Source organism: Populus alba, chromosome 1, assembly GCF_005239225.2.
Source record: "Populus alba chromosome 1, ASM523922v2, whole genome shotgun sequence".
NCBI lineage: Eukaryota > Viridiplantae > Streptophyta > Magnoliopsida > Malpighiales > Salicaceae > Populus > Populus alba.
In genome coordinates, this window is record NC_133284.1 from 30568709 (window position 1) to 30590211 (window position 21503).

Genomic DNA, 21503 nt, shown 5'->3' on the forward strand with positions numbered 1-21503 from the left:
AATTCAATGAATGGACAACACAACCATTTTGAAATGAAGAAAGAAAAAAGGTTGGCCTTTCTTGGCTTCTTACAAGAAGAACAATAGTAAATTAATTGATTGGTTAGATTCTAGATTTATTCTTTAAAAAATTACTAATTTAAAGATTATAAATCTTAAAATCACTGAAAACTTATCTGATTGTTAACTTGTTATGAATAAAAATATATGATAGAGAGAAACACAACAAAACTGGAAAAATAACTTAATATATTGAATAAAAACTTTGGCTATTATATAGAATTACAGCCCACGATTAATAGAGACATTATAACGTGTAAAAAGGAAATAATTAAGAACAAGTCATCCTATGGGTTTATTTGAAATAGAAATAATAAAAAAAAAAAAAAAACATAATTAGTAGGGGACTAAACCCCAGTGCTTGTCATAACTTCAGGATCTCAAAAGATTAATTGAGATATATACGTGTAAACTAAGTCGAATACCTACAATTACCAAAAAAAAAAAAAAAAACAACGCTCAAGCAACCCCCAAGTCCCCTATATCTCAGTCAGGGTCTTTATCTATCTCTAGACAGATAGATTTTAATTCAGTCTCCAAAGTTTACGGAGATTACTGGAGATTCCATAAAGTATCAAACTTGAATGACAGTTTTCTTTGCGAATTAAAGGTAAGAGACATCTTTCCAATAGATTAGTAAGTTCTTTATTTGTGTGGGGGCGTCATCTGTTAAGTAATGAACCTTCCTGTTCACTGTTTATGGTTTCATAGAATTATATCAGATCATGAGGCATGGATTTTATTTTTTTTGAAGAACAGTCTATCAAGTTCTGTTTGTGTTACTTTGTTTTCTTCCTTTGAGCTTTGTTTGGTAGCTTGGAAATGATGGGAAAGAAAACAAAATAAAGTAAATTTGATTTCTTTGAGCTGATTAATTTGAGATGAGAATTAAAAACTGTGCCAAGTAGTATTTATGATGGTTTCTTAAACATTTGGAAGATATGACAGTATAGAAGCATGATATTCTCGTCTTAATTATTTATCTCTGTTTTCCTTGTTCTTACGGAGTTCTCTCTTCAACTACACAGATCAATTTGATTTACCTAATCACTGCAGGTCAACCTTTCTGGGGTATGGAAATTCTTACTTCCAGCACGGTACCATGCCGTCTTGTTGTAAATCTGAGGTCGATATTAGCTGAAAATGTATCGAATTCTTGCCTGTTAAAGCTCCCTGCTAGTAGAGAGCGCAAAATGTTGGTTGCTAGGACTGATCACAGTAGCGGGTCTTTGAGATTTTCTAGTTTTGATAATGTTAATGATGAGTGAATTAGGTGTGGTGTGAAGTTTATTAATAGGGGAAGCATGATAACTTGATAATGGGAAACTTTGTAGATCGAATGCATATGTTATGTGTGGTAAAAATGAGTTTATTGGCCATATGTATAGCTTATGGCTTGTCTTGGGAGGAGTTGTGAAATGTAGGAGAAACATGGAATTCAAGGATGTGGATGTTTTTGAAATAGTTCTTGACCACTTTACATAAAAGGGGCAAATTAGCTAAATAGCCCTTGGGAGTTCATATTTAGAAAGGTTACCATGCTTATAGCATAGAAATAGTTGTATTAAGAGAAGAAGGGGAAATAGGGATAATTGAAGGTTCATTTAAACCATTGATGAAAACTGGACAGATTTGTCACCATGATTCCAAAGAGAATTCGAGTCTAAAAATGATAAAGTTTGGGAAAAGTTTCTTCATAGAAGTTATAGCCAAGGATGTTAGCTTTCCAATGCGCCAACCTTGATTAATTTGGAGCTCTAAAACTCTAGATATAGATAAATATATGAGGAGAGGTTGAGCTACAACCTCTGCTCGCAATTTCAACAAGTTGTCAAAACATGAAATTTAGTCATGTTAGGGGCAGAATTAGGTTTCCTTCCATCGGAAAATGTGTAGTGTCATGTCTTGGTGTTCGAAAGGAAATAAGCCATATTCAAAACTGAATTTTTGATGTTAGTTATGATTTGATAATGAACCATAATCTTAAGGGATGTAATAGAAATGCAAATGTAAAGGAAGCAATTGTAAAAACAGAGTCAAGATTGTTGTTGTACATTGTTATTGTTGTTGTTATGTGAAATGTAACTTGAGTAAGAAATAATGTGATATGCATGTTGATTTAGGAGGTATCGCGGGAGGGGCACGATAGAAGCAAGGGAGCGTGAGCCGAGCTTCTGCAGCAGATAGGTGTCATATACCTATACCCTTCTTAAATATTTGTAACCTTGGAAATTTGTTTAATTCTTAGATTGTATACATATTGATGTTGCCAAAAGGAGAATAGATCAGATGAAATAAATAAGAAATGAAAACATACTTGACTAATTGGTTTGGTTAGGAATAGTGAACTATATTAATGAACTTCATTGATAATCGTTTCTTGAATCTGATTAGCCGATCCTGAGTATGGGAAGCTAATGATGTTAGTAAGGTTTACTAACATCGGCATGACCATCCCAGAGAATGAGAAATACTGAACTTGATTAGGTAATGATGTCGATGGGCGACGTCGATTTTGGTAATCCCATAAAACTTGATTAGCTATTTCTGATGTGAAAGCTAATGATGTCAAGAATTCTTGACATCGGCATTCCCGGAGATATTTCAAAGTGTTATGGAAAATTAATTAACTATCTCGAGTTAAAAATAGTCAATGACATCAATAGATTGCATTGATATCGATATTTACAACAAACTTGATTAGTCAGTCCGGTAAGGACGACTAATGATACTAATAAGAATCATTAGTGTCGGCATTACCATCCTAAAGTTTTGGGAAGAAGTGGTTTGATTAGTAATCTCGGTGGAGATTGGCTGATGATATCAGTGAAATGGCCGGTATCACTATTTTTAAAGGAATTGTTCCTTCAGCATTAACATATGATATTGTTGAAATTTGGGAGGAAAAGGGAAATGTTTAGTGAACCCGGAAGGGATAAATCTAGAAGCATTAAAAGGAGACTAGATGGGAAATTGTAAAGAATTATGACAGTACGTATGCATATGTGTGTGTGTGTGTGTGGATTGCTTTTTCTGTTTTAACATACTTGTCTCAAGAAATAAGCTGTTGCATTTGTCTCTCCAAAGCTATTATTGATTGATTAATTCCTGCTGCCACCACCATCGTCACTACTACTACAATTATGCATCGATCTTCTCCAACTTACTAATGTTATTAAATTCTTTCCCAGTTGGCAGAAAATAAGTGATCCTAAAAGTATTGCACAGATAATTAAACATGTTTACACAGATCATTATACAAATATCGACAAAGTGTTGTCTCGTATTCTTGAGATTACACAACATCCGGCTGCTGCTGCATCCTTTGCCTCGATTATGTTTGCTCCTCAGGGACAGCTATCCTTCAGGGTAACTTCAGCCATGCAGGCAGTGGCGGAGGTAGGGGGAGGCTGGCAGGGGCCGGGGCCCCTGCAAGGATATGTTTTTTCCAGCCTCTCCCTTGTAAATATTTATGATTTTAATAAAAGTAACTAAAGGTTTTTAATTTGGCCCCCCCTAATATTTTGTTCTTGTTCCGCCCCTGCATGCAGGCACTGCATATCTCTTATCTTCTCTTGATAAGCCGCTCATATTCTTTCCTTTTTCTTGCTCCAACTGAAAGGCTCGTAGCTTATTTGTGTTTCTAGGTGTAAAATGAGCCGTATTCCCATTTGTCTCATGTATGGAAAAGAAAACCAGAATAATATAAATCATATCCTGAAACTTTACCTAATAACTTAAGCTATTGGGTTGAGATGGTTCTTTGACATGGTATCAAAGCTTTGATGACCAAGTGATCACGAGTTCGAATCACACCATCCCTATTTATTTGATAAAAATTATGCACAGGGTAAAGTGGGCTTATGCAAGTTTCAAGCTCAAAGGGCTTTCACTTGAGGGAGTTTGTTAGAGAATAATATAAATCATATCCTGAGGCCTCACCTAATAACTTAAACTTTTGGGTTGAGATGGTTTTTTGACAGATCCCTAGGTGAAGCCTGTCTGGGGCCCTCAGGTGAAACAGCAGCTCCGTATTACGAGGTTAGCCCAGCTGGTCATTGTCCTCATGATGAAGTTCCTGAGGTATGCAGCAGCTCATTGCTTATTATTAGCTTAATGGCACTTTCTGTGGCACTTTTTGTTGCCCATCCCATAGATCATGCTGTGAAGAATAGTCGTTGAAACTTCAATGCCCATACTAATCCAATGGGGATAATTTACAAGAATCTTGCTGTTATGAATCAATTTGATACTACAAGTAACATTTACATGTATAGCTGCTGCAATTACAAGAGTTTAGGCAGCGTTTGTTTACAAGATTGCATCTGCATTTTGTTAAAAACACAGAAGCAACCTATTTGGTAATTAAAAAAACATCGGTTACTGTTTATGGGTCTCATAGAATGCTGCGTTTGAAACGCAAGAAAAAGGGAAGCAGCTAGGAGCAATAAACTATTTTATTTTATAACCTCAATTTCAAAAGCATTATTAATCAAACACATTAAACTATTTTTTATTTAATTTCAATTTCAACCACAGTTTTAACCAAATATACATAAATACCAAACCAACCTCAACTAAAAATACTTTTTATAAAACAATTTTTTTCAAACCACAACCATGAAAACTACCATAATACCCAACACACTTGCTTTTTACCTGGACATAACATTGGTACTAGATAGCATGAAAAAATTAGTTCCATTTGTTGTGGAGAGAGACAGATAATGAGAACATTTTAGATTCCATGGCATCCTTGCAGTGGTCTCAAATTTAATTTTCTAGCTCGCCCAACAAGGTTCTCTAGGATTAGTTAATGCAATAAAATCCTTTCTGCAAGGGGATAATGAAATCTTAAGGCATCCTCGAATCATCAAGTTTTCCAAGAAGTTTACTATTTTCCTTTTCTTCTTTTTTTATTTATTTTTGTTTTGTTTTTTCAAGAACATGGCTTCTCTAATGGCCCCTTTTATTGTTAAATACCTTATACAATGCATGAAATTGAAAATGAACAACGGCAAGAGATTTCGTCCCACTAAAAAAACGAAAATTAAATAAAATTAGGATTTTATAAAATGGTATTTCAAAAGAGAATTTCTTGACAAGGTGTGTATATTTTTTTTTTATAAATTTTCTCATCAAAACATAACTTTCCTCTCTTTTTTTAAGGATTAATTGGGCATTACAAGCTTGATTGGGGATAAATCAGTTTATATATATATATATATATTAAAAAAAAAAAAAAAACTTTCTTGCCTTTAAAAGTAAAAATAAATGTATGTCTTTGGTCCTAAGGCTTTTATGTCTTTTAAATATTATTTGCATAGTAAAATTATGTTGATATCTTAAAAGCAAAGAACAATTAAACTTGTATAAAAAAAGATGTTTTTATCTTTTTATTTTTATGAACATTTAAGTTACATAATTACCCTTAAATTCAAACAAATAGAAGCATTGTTCCAACGGCATTTCATAATTTCCTTATGTTTTTTTTTTTATGTTTTTTTGGTAGAGATAAGGGTTTTTGGTATTTTTTAAAAAATATTGTAATATTATTATAAAACAAAGTTGTTGATGCATGACAACTCCGTGTCATTAAGGTAACACGTGACGAGTTGTTTAATTACCAAAATCAATTGTCCACAATGACATTTGGAGTGGCATTTTATTCTCTTTTCAAATTTTGAATTAAAGAATTCAGAATGAATCAAATCTTCCCAAGTAGGATTCGAACCTACGACCAGTCTGTTAATAGCCGACCGCTCTACCACTGAGCTATTGAGGAACAACGGGAGATTAGATCTCATAGAGTTCAATTCCTGTTTTCAAACCCTGACAAGTATGAGCTCAAAGTTTCCTTCGTGACTCCCAGAACTTCTTCGTAGTGTCTTCGTTCCATGCCTCATTTCATAGGGAACCTCAAAGTGGCTCTATTTCATTATATTCCATCCATATCTCAATTCCATTTATTTAATATCCCTTTTCTTTGGTATCATTGACATAAGAGATGTTGTTTCTAGTCTATCTGTTTCTATTTCTATATATATGGAAAGTTTCAAAATCATCACAATAGAGATGTGGTTAGGCTCTAGTGATTTTTTATGCTTTTTTATGTTTAAATTGTTTTCAATTTTATCCCTAAACATTTTGTTTCATTTGGTTTTTTTATCCAATTTGATCCTCATTTTTTTGATTGCTTATTTTTTTATACTTTACCTTTTTCAACTTCATCTCTCATCATTTAATTTCCTTTAGTTTTTTTTATCCAATTTTGATCCTCATTCTTTTTATTGATATTTTCTTAATTTATTTTAAAAAAAATTAATTTCTAATTATTTTCTTTCATTTAGTTTTTACATTAAATTTGATTTTTATTTTATTTATTACTATTTTTTTGTTTTTAATTTTTTTATAATTAAAAATTTTACTTCATAATTTTTTCATGCATTCTACAAGTAAACAAGGGTATTCTACAAGTAAACAAGGGTACAACGTTAGTAGCAATTTTTTTAAAGAAAAAAAAATTATTGAGGGATGAAGCCGGTACAGCAGCATCTATGGTCAATAACGGTTGGTCCGTTGGTCAACCAAGATTACAGTGCAATAAACAAGATTACAAGACCGAATACGTTTCCGTAACATAACGGTTGGTCCATTGGTCAACCAAATCCATCCCATCGGACCAGATGACGAGGTTGCTGTCTAAGACGTTCCGGTCTGTAAAACTTAAAGCATCCTCATCTAAACCACCACCACCACAACAACAACAACAACAACAACCATCCTCATCCTCATCATTGCCCCGATCAAGAAAAACACGAGCAAAATCGAGATCAAATTCGAAATCGAGATCATGGTCTGTGTATCTTATTCTCTCTACCAACCTCCCGATCAAGACTTACGTTGGTGTCTCCACCAATTTCTCTCGCCGGTGCGTTTATTTCTTTGATTCAATTCTTATTTTCTGAAATTCAATGCAAATGCTTATCTGGGTCAATTTCAATTTGTCTCTTACAAATTAAAGGGGTGACGAATCATTTCACGACTTGAATAAGTAAATAAAATAGTTCTCTAATCATGTCTGCAATGGCAAGTTTGATAACATGCTAGTTAATTTGGTAATTGCCGATGCCTTTTAACCAGATGTATTGACTTTTGTATTGAGCACGGTCTCCGATTGCCTCACTTGTGAATTTCACAAATGGGTTGTGTTATTCTTGCTCAAGTATGTGCAATATAGAAATGAACGAATGCATACTTGTTGAACTTGGCGGTTTTTAATGCAGCTTGAAACAACATAATGGCGAGCTTAAAGGAGGTGCAAAAGCATCCCGTGCAGGAAGGCCGTGGATTTGTGCATGCATAATTCGCGGTTTTAATGACCGAAGTGAAGGTAATTTTCTTCTTTATACCACTTTCACAAATGCCAATGAGAGTTATTTTCATACTCCTGTTCTTGATTTTTCTCCTTGATATTTTGATTTGTGGCATGAATTTGTTTAATCTATTGATTTTTCTTCCTTTTATTTTCTATTTTGTAGCTTGCAAGTTTGAATCAAAATGGAAAAGCTTTTCAAGGAAATTGCCTCGAAAAAGGATAGACGATGACCAGATGAAGCAGAGCAGCAAGGACTCGCACCAACTCCTGCAACATAGGAAGACTGCCCTCAATAGGGTTAAAGGTTCATTTGATCTTAATCACCTAGAAATTGACTGGAAATTGAATGCTTTCTGATTTTGATAATATGCAATCACGTTGGACACATTTTAAGTTATATTGTATTCTTTGTGATACACTATTGCATACCACTCCTACTATGATTTGATCATTGTATACTTACACTTGACACAATTCAATATATTCTTTTCATTGTATTCACAATATCTTCCTTCAATGTGACTCCAATTGCATCCATGTGAAATGATAGAAGGAAAGAGTGGTGAAATTATTGCAAAGAGAAGAAGTTTTGCACATTTATAGAAATTAGTGAGGTATTCATGAAATATAACCAGTTGCTCAAGAGTGGTAAGGTTTAGATGCTCCCTGGATATGCATTCCAGATAATTGTTTCCTACAGTATAAAGATAGTTTATGAATGTGAGAAACAATGGGTCATCTGGAAATGAAACCATCTCAACTGAATCGATTTGGTGGTGTTAAAGAGAAAAGGAGTCTGTGAAGTTCCCATTCTGATATTTGACAGCCACTTAAGCAGTATTTCAAAGTAACATAACCATTTATAGTCCAAATACTGACAAGGTTAACATTGAGACTTCACAGCATTTCCAATTCATGTGGTCTGCTAGTGTAACGCATTTGAGATTATCACCTTCCATAATCTGTATGAATGACTCCGGTTGCTAGCAATCTGAAAAATAAATCTGCGTTGTTCCCTCTTTTGAAGAGTCAGAGGGAACTTCCAAGCATAAGGATCCAGAAATCGGAGTATGTCAGTGTGCATGAAGTTACTGGAAAGGTAATTAGCTAATGGCATGTCTCAGTTACTACCCTGTGCAGACAAGCTGTCTATATGAGTCCCATCTGCCTCAAAGTTGTCAGTTTGTTGCATCCTTCTGTCTCCAGCAGCTAAGCTGCTCAAGTGCTTCCAATGACCATACAACTCCTTCACTGCCAGCCTGAAACTCCTAAACAATGTGAAGGAGGTAAGGGGGAGGGGAGATTAGTCATACGAGAATCATGCATCTGATTACACTTCTATGTGAAGTTTATGAAAAGACGGAGATGGGATAGTCTTATTCGAATCTCTTAACTGTGGACAAGCAGAAATGTAAAGATCTTCGGACAAGTTTTCTAACAAAAGCTTATGGAGACAAGAAAAACTTATCACGAGCAGTCCAGACTTCTCAATCCAACACGTTCCTGAACGGTAGAGTTTCTAGAGATTGGAAAGGCTTGAAAGGAGAACCAGGCCCATAAAACTTATTACCCACAGATAGAACTCTATCTGCGCCTCTATGATCAAGTGTCTGAGTGTGGATAATTGACGCAGTGAATGGAAACAATGTGCATTATCTACAACAACGGATATCCAGCCTTATTAGACTTGGGATGGATTACCAGTACAAGATGGGAATTCTATAGCACCATATAACGCAAGTGTGAGCTTTTACAGATTTTTAAGAGTTTGCAACAATAAGATGATAAGATTTTCTTCCTTTTCTTTGGGTGTGCAGCAGAATCCATCAGTCCATTGCATATCTATCTTATTAATGCCATGATTAGTTTCCAAACTGGCTACTCTTGCATCTTCAGTGCGCGCCATAAAATATTTGAAGTTGTTGAATTGAAAGATGTCCATGAAGATGCACCTTTTCTCTTAACTCCCTTAGTCTGAGCCCATCTCCAACAATAAAACTTGCCTCCCCTTCGGAGACGAGTCAAATCCTCTGACAATAGGATTCGTGTTGTTTACCGGCTTTCAGCTGTTCTTCTCTTCATAATAATTTTTTACATGCCTTCTTTCTTTCTTTTTTATCATACTCTTACACGTTTTTTTCTGATAAAAAAAAAAATGCGTTTGCTTTCTAAAAGTAAACTCGCTTCTTTGTTTAAAGTTAACATTCGAGTTCAACTCCAAGCCTACTTACTACCAACCATGTGGGATTGGAAGCCAGTCTTGTACCAGTGTACTCCTTACCTTTTTTCCAAACCTTTTTTCTCTCATGCCAGCCTTCAACCCCCTGACCTATAACATGATAATCAAATTCATATCTGAACGTAGATGGAATTGGGAAATTCATCAATTTTGAACATCAACATCTTTTCTCACTTCAGTGACTAACGAAATCGATTGCTCCCCCCCTCCCCTTCTGAAAAATATAAGCAAGACAAGAAAGAAGAGTACACTGAAACGAGACACATTGAAGAGCCTACCCCTGCACTAATTTCCTCAATTACAACTCTCAGAGGGTTCTGAAAATTTTCAGTCAATACAGTACAATCAATTAATGGAGGAGTACAACACTCAATCCTCAATTGTAATGGGGAATACGAACCAAATAATCAGCAAGCCTTTGACTCTCCTTCCCTAGGAACGCCATTAATGCAGCCAGCTCCACATACGCCTTTTCAAAAGCTTTACACCGATCCAACGAGGGCAAGAACAGCTGAAAGCCGGTAAACAACACGAATCCTATTGTCAGAGGCCCTGTTACCAGCCGTGGCAATTGCCATCGGCCACCAAATCGCTTCTTTAAAGCAATCTCAGTTAATAGACACACTCCATGGAGGAGAAAGAAGCATGTGACCTCCCATGGGGACCTCTGATCACACTCCACATAGTAGAAAAGGATCAGCTCGTGCATGAGTCCTGACACAAGAAATGTCCCCATGAAGGCAGGAATTAGTGCCCACTTTCTGCCAACAACTCGTGAAGCAAGATTGCGTGTTGGTTTGTACACGGCAGGTCGTAAAATACTTGAAACAATGAGATTCCATCTTCTACCCCAGAAATCTTGTAATGAGGTTGAGAGGTATGGCTCATTAAATGGTGGCTCAAGCTCTAGCCCTATCAAAACTCGAGCCGCAACCGCGGCCACACCGAATAGTGTTTCAAGTTCAACATATAAAAGGAGAAAGTAGAGGAAGGAAACGATCTGTGGATGAATATATTCCCTATACCCTGGAACATTAGCCAATATAGCGAAAAGCAACACCTTGATTGCATACTTCATATGCTTTCTACCATCTTTAGGCTCTTTGTCCTGTAGATGGGAGTCACGGGACCTAGGAGATGGCTTTTGTTGGATCCTGATGGGAAAACAAGCTACAAACACAAAACTTGCAAGAGAGATTGATGGATCTGAAGACAAAGGACCCTCACCAAAAGCGAACAGTAAGATCTTGAAATTTGCAAGCCAAGCAATGAAAAAAGCTGTAAGGCCTGAAAGATAGATGGTGTGCAGGTGGAGAGGAAGATAGAGAAAGAGGCCAACGATTGGTAGCAAACAAAGGAGTCTTGCAGTTCCTTTTGGAACTATCCGACCAACAGCATAGCAGTAGCAGGTGGAGGCAAGGACCGAGAACGAAACCTTTATAAAGTTAGCGATCTCATTCGCCATTTTGTCTCTGATGGCAAATGTTTCTGTAATTCATCATGATCTACTTTTCTATATATATCCTTTTTTGAACAGGGGGACTGGTCAACAATTGATTTGTAGTTCGTGTTACTGTTAGCTATTGCAACCAAATTGACCATCACACATGATTGAGGGACTTTTTTTTTTTTTTTTCCGGGGAGTTTTGGTTGGTGACTTCGACTGGGTTTCCGGCCAGCCAACTGTTTTTTTTATATATATAACTGTAAATATCAGGACAAGCTTACACGTTACTCGTTATAAAATTTCTAAAGTTAATAGTCTCATTCTCCATTTTGTGTCTGCTATATATTTTATTTGTTTCCGTTCTTCCCTTATCTACATATTTACACGTAAACTTCTTTTGTGATGGATGCAAGGCCATTGACATATCGTATAATAAAATAACATGACTTGTTCAATAAAGTAATAGATTTTGAACAGCCAGGAAAATTCATGTGCTAAAATGCTGAATTCCCATCCTCGAAACTCAGGATTTGACAGTTAAACACTCCTCGTAATTAATAATTTATTAAGTAGTAAAATTATCACAATTCATTAAATTTGTTTATATTATCAATCATAGTGAATGACACTTTGAATCGTAGCTTTGAAATCCGGTCTGGTCTAGCAGATCGATCTGAGACCCGGCTGACTCAGGACTAAAATTAGGCCGATTTGATAAAAAAATAAGGGAAGGAAAAATCCAGTGACCCGATTGACTCGACAGGATGACCCGACAAGACCCGGTTAAAAACCTCGTTGCAACCCGTTGATTTTTATTTAATTTTTTACTAAAATGACATCATTTTAATTTTAAAAAAAAAAAGGAATTAACCTGGATGACCCGGTAACACGATCAAAACCCGGAACCTGGATCGAGTCTGAAAAATATGCTTTGAATGCAAATATCTTCTCATCCAATAGAATAATTTTAATTATGAAATGAAATGATTTAAAATACAACAATCACAATATTATGAAAACAAATTTAATAATTTGTGAAAGATCCATTGGTTATTTTTTAGTAAATAAGTCCTATCTTGAAAATATCTTAGAGATTAATTTATAACTTTGCAACCATTTTAAGTTCAAGCTTTGTGGAATGGATTTATGCAAAACAATATTCCTTTTGCAAAGGTCATAATTATTTGTACAAGCAAGCATTAATTTTAGGTTTCAACCTTCTTCTTCTTTTCTTAAGGTACAAAGAGGATGCAATAATTAAAATTAATGAACGTGTTTAACAGTACTATACAGCTCAAACTGGATTTGATGAAGATAGCTGAAGCACATAATCCGAGAATTTTATGTGACAACCATGTGGATTAGGCACCTGATTGTACATATTGAAAAAAAACACAACCGTTTGGTGCTGATTTGGTATGATGTAATGTACTATAGTATAATCAATTATATGTAATTCAATAAAAAATATATATAATTGAATGGAATAAGATGATTATTTCATTACTATATATAAATAGAAATTCAATTTATATAGACAATTGACAATGAATTAAGAGTACTATTAAAATAGGTTGAATAAATTTGAGTTAAACCAATATTTATAAATTTATTTAGTTTATGCAATTAATTAAGTAATATATGTTGTCATCAATATTCTATATAGGTTTGATATAAGTAATGGATGATCGTTCATGAATGTATCAAAATTCACCTCAAGGGTTGCGTATGATGGATTGTTGTAGTAGGGTTCAAGGTTTTATTAATTATGTTTTATCTAATCTGAGAAATATTAGTGGAGACGGTGCTAGATGTTCATGTAAGAGATGCTAAATAAAAAATTTATCGACTTAAATGTTGTAATAATGCATCTTCTATAAAAAGAGTTTATAGAGAGATACATGTGTTAGTTTGTACACAAAGAACTATATGTTCCTCACGAGACTATGGTAGAAATGATGGTTATGCTAATTTTTAATTCTAGCAACATGCATAGAGTTATAGATGATAATAGTAGTCCTTATAGGAAGATAGTTATTGATGCGATAAGAGTGAATCAGGTTATCCCAATCAATGTTCAATCGTAGATGAAGAACCTAATGCAGATGTGGTCATATTTTTTAATATTTTGAAAGACTCTGAATAACCATTATGGGATGGATGCATAAATCACAGTAAATTATCGGTTGTTACACATGTGTTCACCATCAAGTCAGATTATGGGTTGAGTGAAGTCGATTACAATAAAATTGTTGAATAAGCGAGAAGTATTTTACTTGAAGGGAATAGGCTAAAAGAGAACTTAAATGCTGATAAATCCATAATGAAACCACTCGACATAGAATACTAGAAAATTAACAAGTGTCCAAACTTCTGCATGTTGTACTATCCTAAAAATATAAAGTTGATCGAGTGCAAAACATGTGGGTATGCTTGTTATAAACCTAAAACTAACAGAGAAAGGACTCTTATCTCACATAGAAAATTTAGATACTTTCTAATCACGCATAAACTATAAAGGTTATTCATGTCACCAAAGACTATTGAACACATGACATGACATCATTCATATGATGCAATGAATGAAGTGATGGTCCACCCTTTTGATAATGAAGCCTAGAAACATTTTAATAGGGTGTATCCTCATTTTTCAATGAAATAAAGGAACGTGCGTCTTGGGTCCAAGAGTGCCTTACACAATCCTCAAGGATTCGACTTGCTTTCTCACCCTGTTTTCTTAATGGAAAATTTTCCTTGCCAGCCATACGACACGCCTAAATTTGTTGATAAATTGCTTAACCTTAACAATGGAACCTTTTCTAAGAAATTTTGGACCAATCTTTGGCTTACAATTTAATGTTTCCCTTTATATTGATAGGTGCAAAGGTCGATCATATTGTTAAACAACTAACCAAACGCATATGTCTTTAAGATTAATAGTCATTGCCACCATTTAACGGGCTCGTTTTTATCATTTGGTGATGATTAGCCAAAATTCTCACAGCTTTTATATTTATAATGTTGGGGATGAAGCTATTATAGGTTGTCACTGTTTATAAGAGGGAATTCAACTTCGAATTTGGATGAGGGTCATGGTCTTATTAGAATGCCTGATGAACAAATGGCTTAGTCAAGCTCTTTCAAAATGTAAAGCCAATGCTCGCAAATGATGGAGGTCCAAACTACACATTGTGTTGACTTGGCAAAAAAGACAATGACTCAAGGCAATATGATGATCCATTGTTAGATGATGTTGGTGGTTTGGTTGTTGGTGATATTGGGAGTTTCTACATTGAGCGTGACATTGTTGTTGAAAGTTGTTTTGGTTCTTTATAGAGGATATCAAAGTTGCATCCAAAGTTATGGCTCTTCAATATCTTTTTTTGTTTCTTTATTGCAAAAATGGCTATCAATACAACATTATGTTTGCAAACAATGACCACCAAACATAAAGAAAACACCAAAGGGTTGCAATGAAAGCTTATTATGATCACCTAATAAACAAGAAGGAAGGGTTCGAAAACACCATCATCAGGGGTGGTTGGTTGTACCAATAGTTTCTAGTTGATGTGTTTGTTAATGTTTTATCGGTTAGTCAAAGCAACTACCATTTTAATTTCTCATTGCCTTTAATATGCATTTCAATTACTTTCTAAAATGCGGCTCAAAGATAGCATGCTCTTATATTCAATCCCTTCTTTATTTTTTTATTTTTTTTTTGCCTTTTATATCACAATAAAAAAAAATTGTTTCCTTCAATCTTGCTTATGCATCATTATTTTCTAAGAAAATTCTAACAAAAAAATGTTGGATCGCTAGCTTTCTAAGCTTCAATGCAGAACGTGTGTAAATGCGATGATCATTGTTCATACCAACACCCATCATTTTGTTAAAGTACTTCATCACAATGTTAGCAAATACATTGATTCTCTTAAAAATGACAAGCCGCTTTTGAATCTCAACATTGTTTGTCCGTGTTTAGCAAACTTCTATATTCAAAATTTCACAAATCTAATCACTAATTGCCATTAGCCAAATGGTTCATACTGATTAAGAATCGATTCGCAGCAATGTATGGACCATCTATCTAGTACATCCTATTGTGCATTAAAGACATAGAGAGAACACACACACACAGAATCTTGGTTATCGTTACTCATATTAAGTGATGCTAATCAATTCGTGATGTGAGGAGGAGATATTGTTGAAGAATCTGTTTAAAAATGAAAACAAATAAAGAGTTGGTTTAAATGTGTGAAAATACTATTTTTAAAATGTTTATAAAATAGAATTCATTATATCTGTTAAATGAAACTGAAAAGCTACTAACATATTAAGTTTCAAGTGTTATTTTTTTTTAATATTATAAATATTCATATAATAACACTAAAAAGCTTATTAGGATTGCCCATCCACCATTACTTTCACTTAATTTTTTAGAAACCCATACTCACTTCAATTTCAAAGAAAGTGTTTCTTTTCAATATGAGATACAATTTTTTTTTTTTTTTTTTATAAACTACATCAACGATGACATGTGGAAGGAAGGAAACGATCAGCATGGTGCCTCCTTGCACAGGCCGCTATCCGGCAGGAGAGCGAATCAGATCAAGATTGTGATTTATGAATGCACTAACTTCTATATTAAGAATGATAGTGATATTTCACTATAAAGATGTTAAATGCAATGAAAGGGTGCATCAGTAGTCCCGTCTCATACAAGAGGAGTTGCCCGTTGCAACTTACCTTTCATCTCTTGTTTGTAGCTTTGGTCCCCTTTAGAAAAAGGTTTTTTGCGGTGGAAGGTGATGGGTTTACCTTAAGGGCCTTCTGCGGCATACGTGCTGCAGAAGGTTTGATTTGTTGTTTTATTATTTTATTATTTGATTCTTGACTTGGATCATAAATCAACAAAAGTGTAGCTGTCGTGTAGCAAATGACACGAGTCTACTTCCCTTGCGTATTGGATGATAATACGGTTCTCCTCACAAATCCACTGAGATTTTGAAGATCCGGACAAATCATCTTTTGACCAAAAAACACATAAAAGAAAAGGTCGTCTTACTCCTTCCTCCCATTCATTTAATCAACTATTTAGTAGATACAATAATAAAAATTAAAAATTAAAAAAATTATTTTTTATTTAAGTTTTATAGTTATTAATATGATGATTACTAAAAATTTATATAATTTTTAATTTTAAAATTTGTAAAATTAATTAAAATTCAACATAAATTATCTAAATATCCACATTAATAAAAAAAAATAAAATAAAAAAATTTAACAGCCCCTGCCGTATCGTAATAACGTCAATGCCGTAATACAACGGCATTATATTTAAAATAATAAAATATTTTTTAAAAAACAAAAATCTCTCTCTCTCTCTCTCTCTCTCTCTGCTCGCTTAATTTATCAAAATAGTCTAGGGATTCCAAGTCAGTGGGGTCCTTTGTCCAAGACCCAAGAAGACTTTCTCAGATACTCCATCAATCCCGTTCCCATCATCTACCACCAAACTACCCTTTGTAAGAACATCCCTCCTCTTCGTGCAGGAAAGCCATTGATTTGTCTTGTATTCTTGAATTCGTTTATATCTCTATTCAATAAGTAAATAAAGAGCATCAAGGATTCATCTTTCACCATAATTTCCCACAAAAAAAAAAGAAAAGAAATAAAACATTTTTCTTGATGGGATACCTTTCTTGCAAGGCAGACTCAGCCATTGCCATAATCTCTACTACACCATCATCTCAAGCATCATCGTCTCCTTCTACTTCTACTTCAAGAACCAAACAAGAAAAACCCATCAAGATCCGACAGTTTAACTACAGTGATATTGAAGCTGCCACCGATGGTTTCTCTGACCAGAAACTCCTAGGCAAAGGCAGCCATGGCTGTGTCTACAAGGCTGTTTTACGTGGCCGTCATGTTGCTGTCAAGAAACCCTCAAAGGATCTTGAAATTGGCCAAGAAGTCGATAACGAGATCGAGATCTTGTCCAAAATTCACAGCCCGAGATTTGTAAACTTATTAGGCTTTGCTAATGATACTAAGGATAGGTTGCTTGTTGTTGAGTTTATGAGTAATGGTACTCTTTATGATACTCTTCACTCAAATTCTAGACCACCCAATTGGGGTAGAAGGATTAGAATGGCTTTGCAAATTGCTAAGGCTGTTGATACATTACACGCACAAAACCCACCGGTAATTCATAGAGATATTAAGTCTGCAAATGTTTTGATTGACAGGAATTTCAATGCGAGATTGGGTGATTTTGGTCTAGCACTTAGGTGCGGTGTTGATGATGATTATAGAATTAAGTCAACCCCACCTGCTGGTACTATTGGCTATCTTGATCCATGTTATGTCACACCAGATAATTTGAGTACTAAAACTGATGTGTATAGTTTTGGGATTTTTCTGTTGGAGATTATTAGCGGGAGGAAGGCTATTGATGTGGGGCATTCTCCTTCTTCTATTGTCGATTGGGCAATTCCACTCATTAAAAAGGGGAAACTTGGTGCTATTTATGATCCAAGAACTGTCCCGCTTAAGGATCCTATGATTAGGAAGCAGTTGGCTTTGATTGCTTCCAAATGTGTGAGGTCTTGTCGGGAGCGGAGACCTGCCATGAAGGAAGTGGTTGATTGGTTAGCTGCATTGAGTAAATTGGTTCCGCTTCATTCATGGAATGGGTTTAACAATCCATGCATGATGGTGGAGACAATGGGGCGTCCAACTGAACTAAGAAATACACAGTTTGGTTCCAGACCACAGGATGATGGAGAAGAGATTCTGGAAGGAATATATGGTAAAATGGGAAGGAAATCAGTGATGGATACACGGAGAGTGTATTCAGATTTGGGGTTTCGAAGCAATTTGATGGAACTCATGGCCGGGACAGATGCGGAGACTGATGGGTTGAATCTAGTTTGAAACCTGTAAATCGGGTTTCTAGTTCTAGATCTGTTAGTGCACGATATGGCACCAAAGGAAGAGCTCAATCCCGGGCTCATGATGATAATAATAATAATAATAATAATAATAAAGGTCTCTTTCAAGTGAGAAAACACCAATCAGCTGGGGATGGTTCAGAATTATTCTCAAAAAGGAATAACACGGTTGCTCATTCAAGTTTCGATGGTGGAGCGAGGCTGAGGTTATAAGCTTCTCTTGATTGAGAATTACGTTGTTGTAGATTTTTTCGTAGCTCGTTGATCAGTGGTTTTCACTCAGTTTTCAATGCTTGTCGAAATGTTATTGTGCTGTTAAATTCCACATACATTTAGATCAAGGGCTCATATCCCTTGCATAGGTTGTTGATCCTTTTCATTTATTACGCCTTTGTTATGCAAAGCCGATGTATGGTCAAGAATTCTGTTGAATAAGTAAATTATGCCAAATTTCCGTTGTCTTTATTATTGGCCAGAGTTTTTTCTGTATCTTAAAGGCGAAAGTATCTTCGAATTAGATTGAGACATTACTGGAATCTAGAATTAAATGAAGGAATGTTGGTGGTCCATGATGTTTGCTTCTGAATTCGTCAGGTTTTAGTAAAATCAGTGCGAACGAAGTATATTTTTTAAGCAAGTAGTTTGGTTCTTTCTCTGCTTAAGACTTTGGCTACCAACCTAGCCGAAAATTGCGTTGTTTCAAGAAAACTCGAACCCTAAAACTTGCGGGTGAGGAAGAAATGAGCGCTGGAAGCGTAATCTGAAGCAGGACGTCGATCAAGGCTCTATTCTAAAGTAGTTAATTGCGTGGTTTATGATATGTTCTTCAGTAATTCCGGAGCCTTTTTCTTCCAAAAGAATTGTACGTGGACATTCAACTAATCATTTCCCAACACAAAACAAACACACTGCATCAGATTGGAATTGCTTTGACAACAAAGGCATTTTTTTTGGTGAAAAAACTTTTCTTGTGGGCACATCCAGAGAAATATACATGAAATTCTCAGTTAAGCTTTGAAGTTCCTGCAAATATGCTGGAAATTGTCTGCAGCGCACCTTCCAGAGAAAAATTATTCAGTCTTCCCATTACTCGTATCAGAAAATCTAGCAGCTGTGTAGCGCTATAGTCTTCTTGCTACCTTGAGCTCGACATTTGTCATGTAGAGCATTGATATTGGCTAGGTTGGTGGCCAGAGTCTCCGGCAGAGTTTTATCCGGCTAATATCAAAAAACAACAAAATCCCGATGTTTTTATCTTGATTTTCCTTGATTAATAAACAGTTGTAATTCTAAACCAAACTCGAGCATTGTTATTCTTGATAAACAGCATGCAGCTGTTATTGTTTCAATTATTGGCTAACTTACTGGTGTTGTGTTTACTCCAAGAAGGAACTCCTTCGCCATGATTGATATTAACCTGCCACAATCAATTGCCATTAATTCCTTTAGAAAAAACAACTCCATTGTTGTCTTTCCTGTACCTGTAATCATGCATATAATAAAACAAATTTCCTCACTTTCTTGTGCTTATTGCTCCATCTTCATTAAGGGCTAAACACCATGTTGAAACACGAAAAGAACATAAGCAGCTTCCCTCAATTTAATCATAGTAATGCTGGAGAAATTATGTTACTACTCAAAAGAGAATTGAGGCTTTTATGTTATTTTACTATTCATATAATCAATAAATAAGCTTAATATATCTTCTTAACCATGTTATCACACTCTCATGCTGTAAGTGAGTTGGTTAGCACTGGGAGAGTCTCGAGATCATGTGGGAGAGCATTGGGTAGCAGCACAACACTTTTTAAAAAATAAATAAGTAGCGGACCCTTTAATAAAACAAATAAAAAATAAAAAGGGTCTAGCATGCCTTGCTATGAGTGAGCAAGTCAAGCGTTGGGTTTGGTTGTTTGCAATCTTTCTTCTTCTTTTTCCCCTATTTTTTATTTTTTATTTTTTATTTTTTATTTTTTTATACTCAAAGAGCAATTTATGATTCATTTACTTTTTAGTTTTGACTTGGTTTTTAAATATTATTATAAATTTTTGATTGAATTTTAATTTTTTTTTAATTATTATATATCTTAGTAGTAAATTGTTCATGAAAATTCATTGAAGTTTTATATTTCAATTAAAAATATTATACTAGCTAAGAAATAAAATAGAAAAAATAAAAAATTATCTTAATAAAAAAATTTTAAATAATTATATTTTCAGGTTTAATAACAAAATACCGAAAAATTTTATGAAACCTATATATTTTTTGTTACATTTAAAATTTGTCATGACACAAAACGATAGAATCTAGTTTAATTCTAAGTAATCTTACATTGAATTTCAACGTGTCACATTTTTCTTTGAATACCTCAAATTGTTGTCCCAACAAGGACTAATATGCATCCAAGTGGTCCATTCACATTATTATATCATACTATACTTTAAAATATATAGGAAAATTACTATAATGGTACTATATATATACACACACACACAGGGTATTTGCATTTAGATCCCATTATAAATATATAAATATAAAGTGTTTGTACTATGAACTACATCTAGATATTCAGAAGAGCATGAAGATGTCTTTTCTATTTTTTATTTCAAAAATTATTGGCATGTGTTGGATCAATGAATGGTCACCTGACTAAAGTCTCATGAGTCTAACATGGCCGCCAGATTCAAGACTCTAGGATTTGACACTCAAAGAGTGGAGCGAAAAAGCCCTTCTCTCGTCTTTTTAAGATAGTTTTATTGATCACTATTAATAAATAATGAAATATTAAATAAGAATGTAAGTTAGTTTGAATTTGGTATACACAATAATTTTCAATTCCTCAAAAAATTTTAATTTTATTAATATTAATCAATTCAATTTTTTTATTATTATTCAACTAGAAAGACGTAAAGGATGGTATATTTCTTCCCTTACAAAAGAGAAAAAAAAATCTACATCTAAAAAATTAAAACAAAAAATTAAATTGATTTATTTCTAGATCAAATTGATACATGAAATGAATCAATCCAATTTTTCTTCAACTATTCTTAACATATTCTAAACAGAAATTCTAATTAATTTTTTTGATAATTTATTTATAAAAAAAATATTTAAACTACCCTATTCTAAATAAATTCTATATATTTGTTTTTCTAAACAGAAATTATAATTAATTAATTATATATCATTGGAATAACTTAAACATAAATTCTAATTAATTTTTTTATTTTTATTTTTTATTTTTTATAAATTCTTGGATCTATTGACATTTAATATGATAGGAACGCGGATAATATGCTAGTGAATATTTATTGCCACAGACAAAAAGAAAAATCTGTTCGGTTCAAAAAATCGCAGTTCAGTCCAGTCATCCACGCAGAGGTGGCCCAAGAATTTTGTTTCAAACTCCAAAAAACAGGACAGAG

General features: G+C 34.2%; 3 protein-coding genes and 1 non-coding gene across 4 annotated transcripts; 2 read left to right on the forward strand and 2 right to left on the reverse strand.

Annotated features, from left to right (window-relative positions):
- Nucleotides 1-5773: 5773 nt before the first annotated feature.
- On the reverse strand, nucleotides 5774-5845 carry TRNAN-AUU (transfer RNA asparagine (anticodon AUU)). The gene has a single exon. It is a non-coding gene; the product is annotated as a tRNA-Asn (tRNA).
- A 791-nt stretch (nucleotides 5846-6636) lies between these two features.
- LOC118047121 (structure-specific endonuclease subunit SLX1) lies at nucleotides 6637-7942 on the forward strand. The gene is made up of 3 exons (XM_035056317.2): nucleotides 6637-6991; nucleotides 7347-7453; nucleotides 7602-7942. Exons 1-3 carry the CDS (start codon nucleotides 6747-6749, stop codon nucleotides 7793-7795), a joined length of 546 nt encoding a protein of 181 aa, XP_034912208.1. The 5' UTR covers nucleotides 6637-6746; the 3' UTR covers nucleotides 7796-7942.
- A 1986-nt stretch (nucleotides 7943-9928) lies between these two features.
- LOC118047120 (acyl-CoA--sterol O-acyltransferase 1) lies at nucleotides 9929-11397 on the reverse strand. Its single transcript, XM_035056316.2, has one exon. The coding sequence runs from the start codon at nucleotides 11140-11142 to the stop codon at nucleotides 10054-10056; it is 1089 nt and encodes a 362-aa protein (XP_034912207.1). The 5' UTR covers nucleotides 11143-11397; the 3' UTR covers nucleotides 9929-10053.
- A 5163-nt stretch (nucleotides 11398-16560) lies between these two features.
- Nucleotides 16561-18542, forward strand: LOC118047114 (serine/threonine-protein kinase-like protein At3g51990). Its single transcript, XM_035056308.2, has one exon. The coding sequence runs from the start codon at nucleotides 16813-16815 to the stop codon at nucleotides 18058-18060; it is 1248 nt and encodes a 415-aa protein (XP_034912199.1). The 5' UTR covers nucleotides 16561-16812; the 3' UTR covers nucleotides 18061-18542.
- Nucleotides 18543-21503: the final 2961 nt, after the last annotated feature.

What these genes read in the sequence shown, in the direction of transcription:
- LOC118047114 (XM_035056308.2), top strand. Translation starts at nt 16,813, where the DNA reads ATGGGATACCTTTCTTGCAAGGCAGACTCAGCCATTGCCATAATCTCT.
- LOC118047120 (XM_035056316.2), bottom strand. Translation starts at nt 11,142, where the DNA reads ATGGCGAATGAGATCGCTAACTTTATAAAGGTTTCGTTCTCGGTCCTT.
- LOC118047121 (XM_035056317.2), top strand. Translation starts at nt 6,747, where the DNA reads ATGACGAGGTTGCTGTCTAAGACGTTCCGGTCTGTAAAACTTAAAGCA. An exon ending in TCCACCAATTTCTCTCGCCG is followed by an intron (nt 6,992 to 7,346) that starts GTGCGTTTATTT and finishes TTTTTAATGCAG; the next exon opens with CTTGAAACAACATAATGGCG. An exon ending in TTTTAATGACCGAAGTGAAG is followed by an intron (nt 7,454 to 7,601) that starts GTAATTTTCTTC and finishes TCTATTTTGTAG; the next exon opens with CTTGCAAGTTTGAATCAAAA.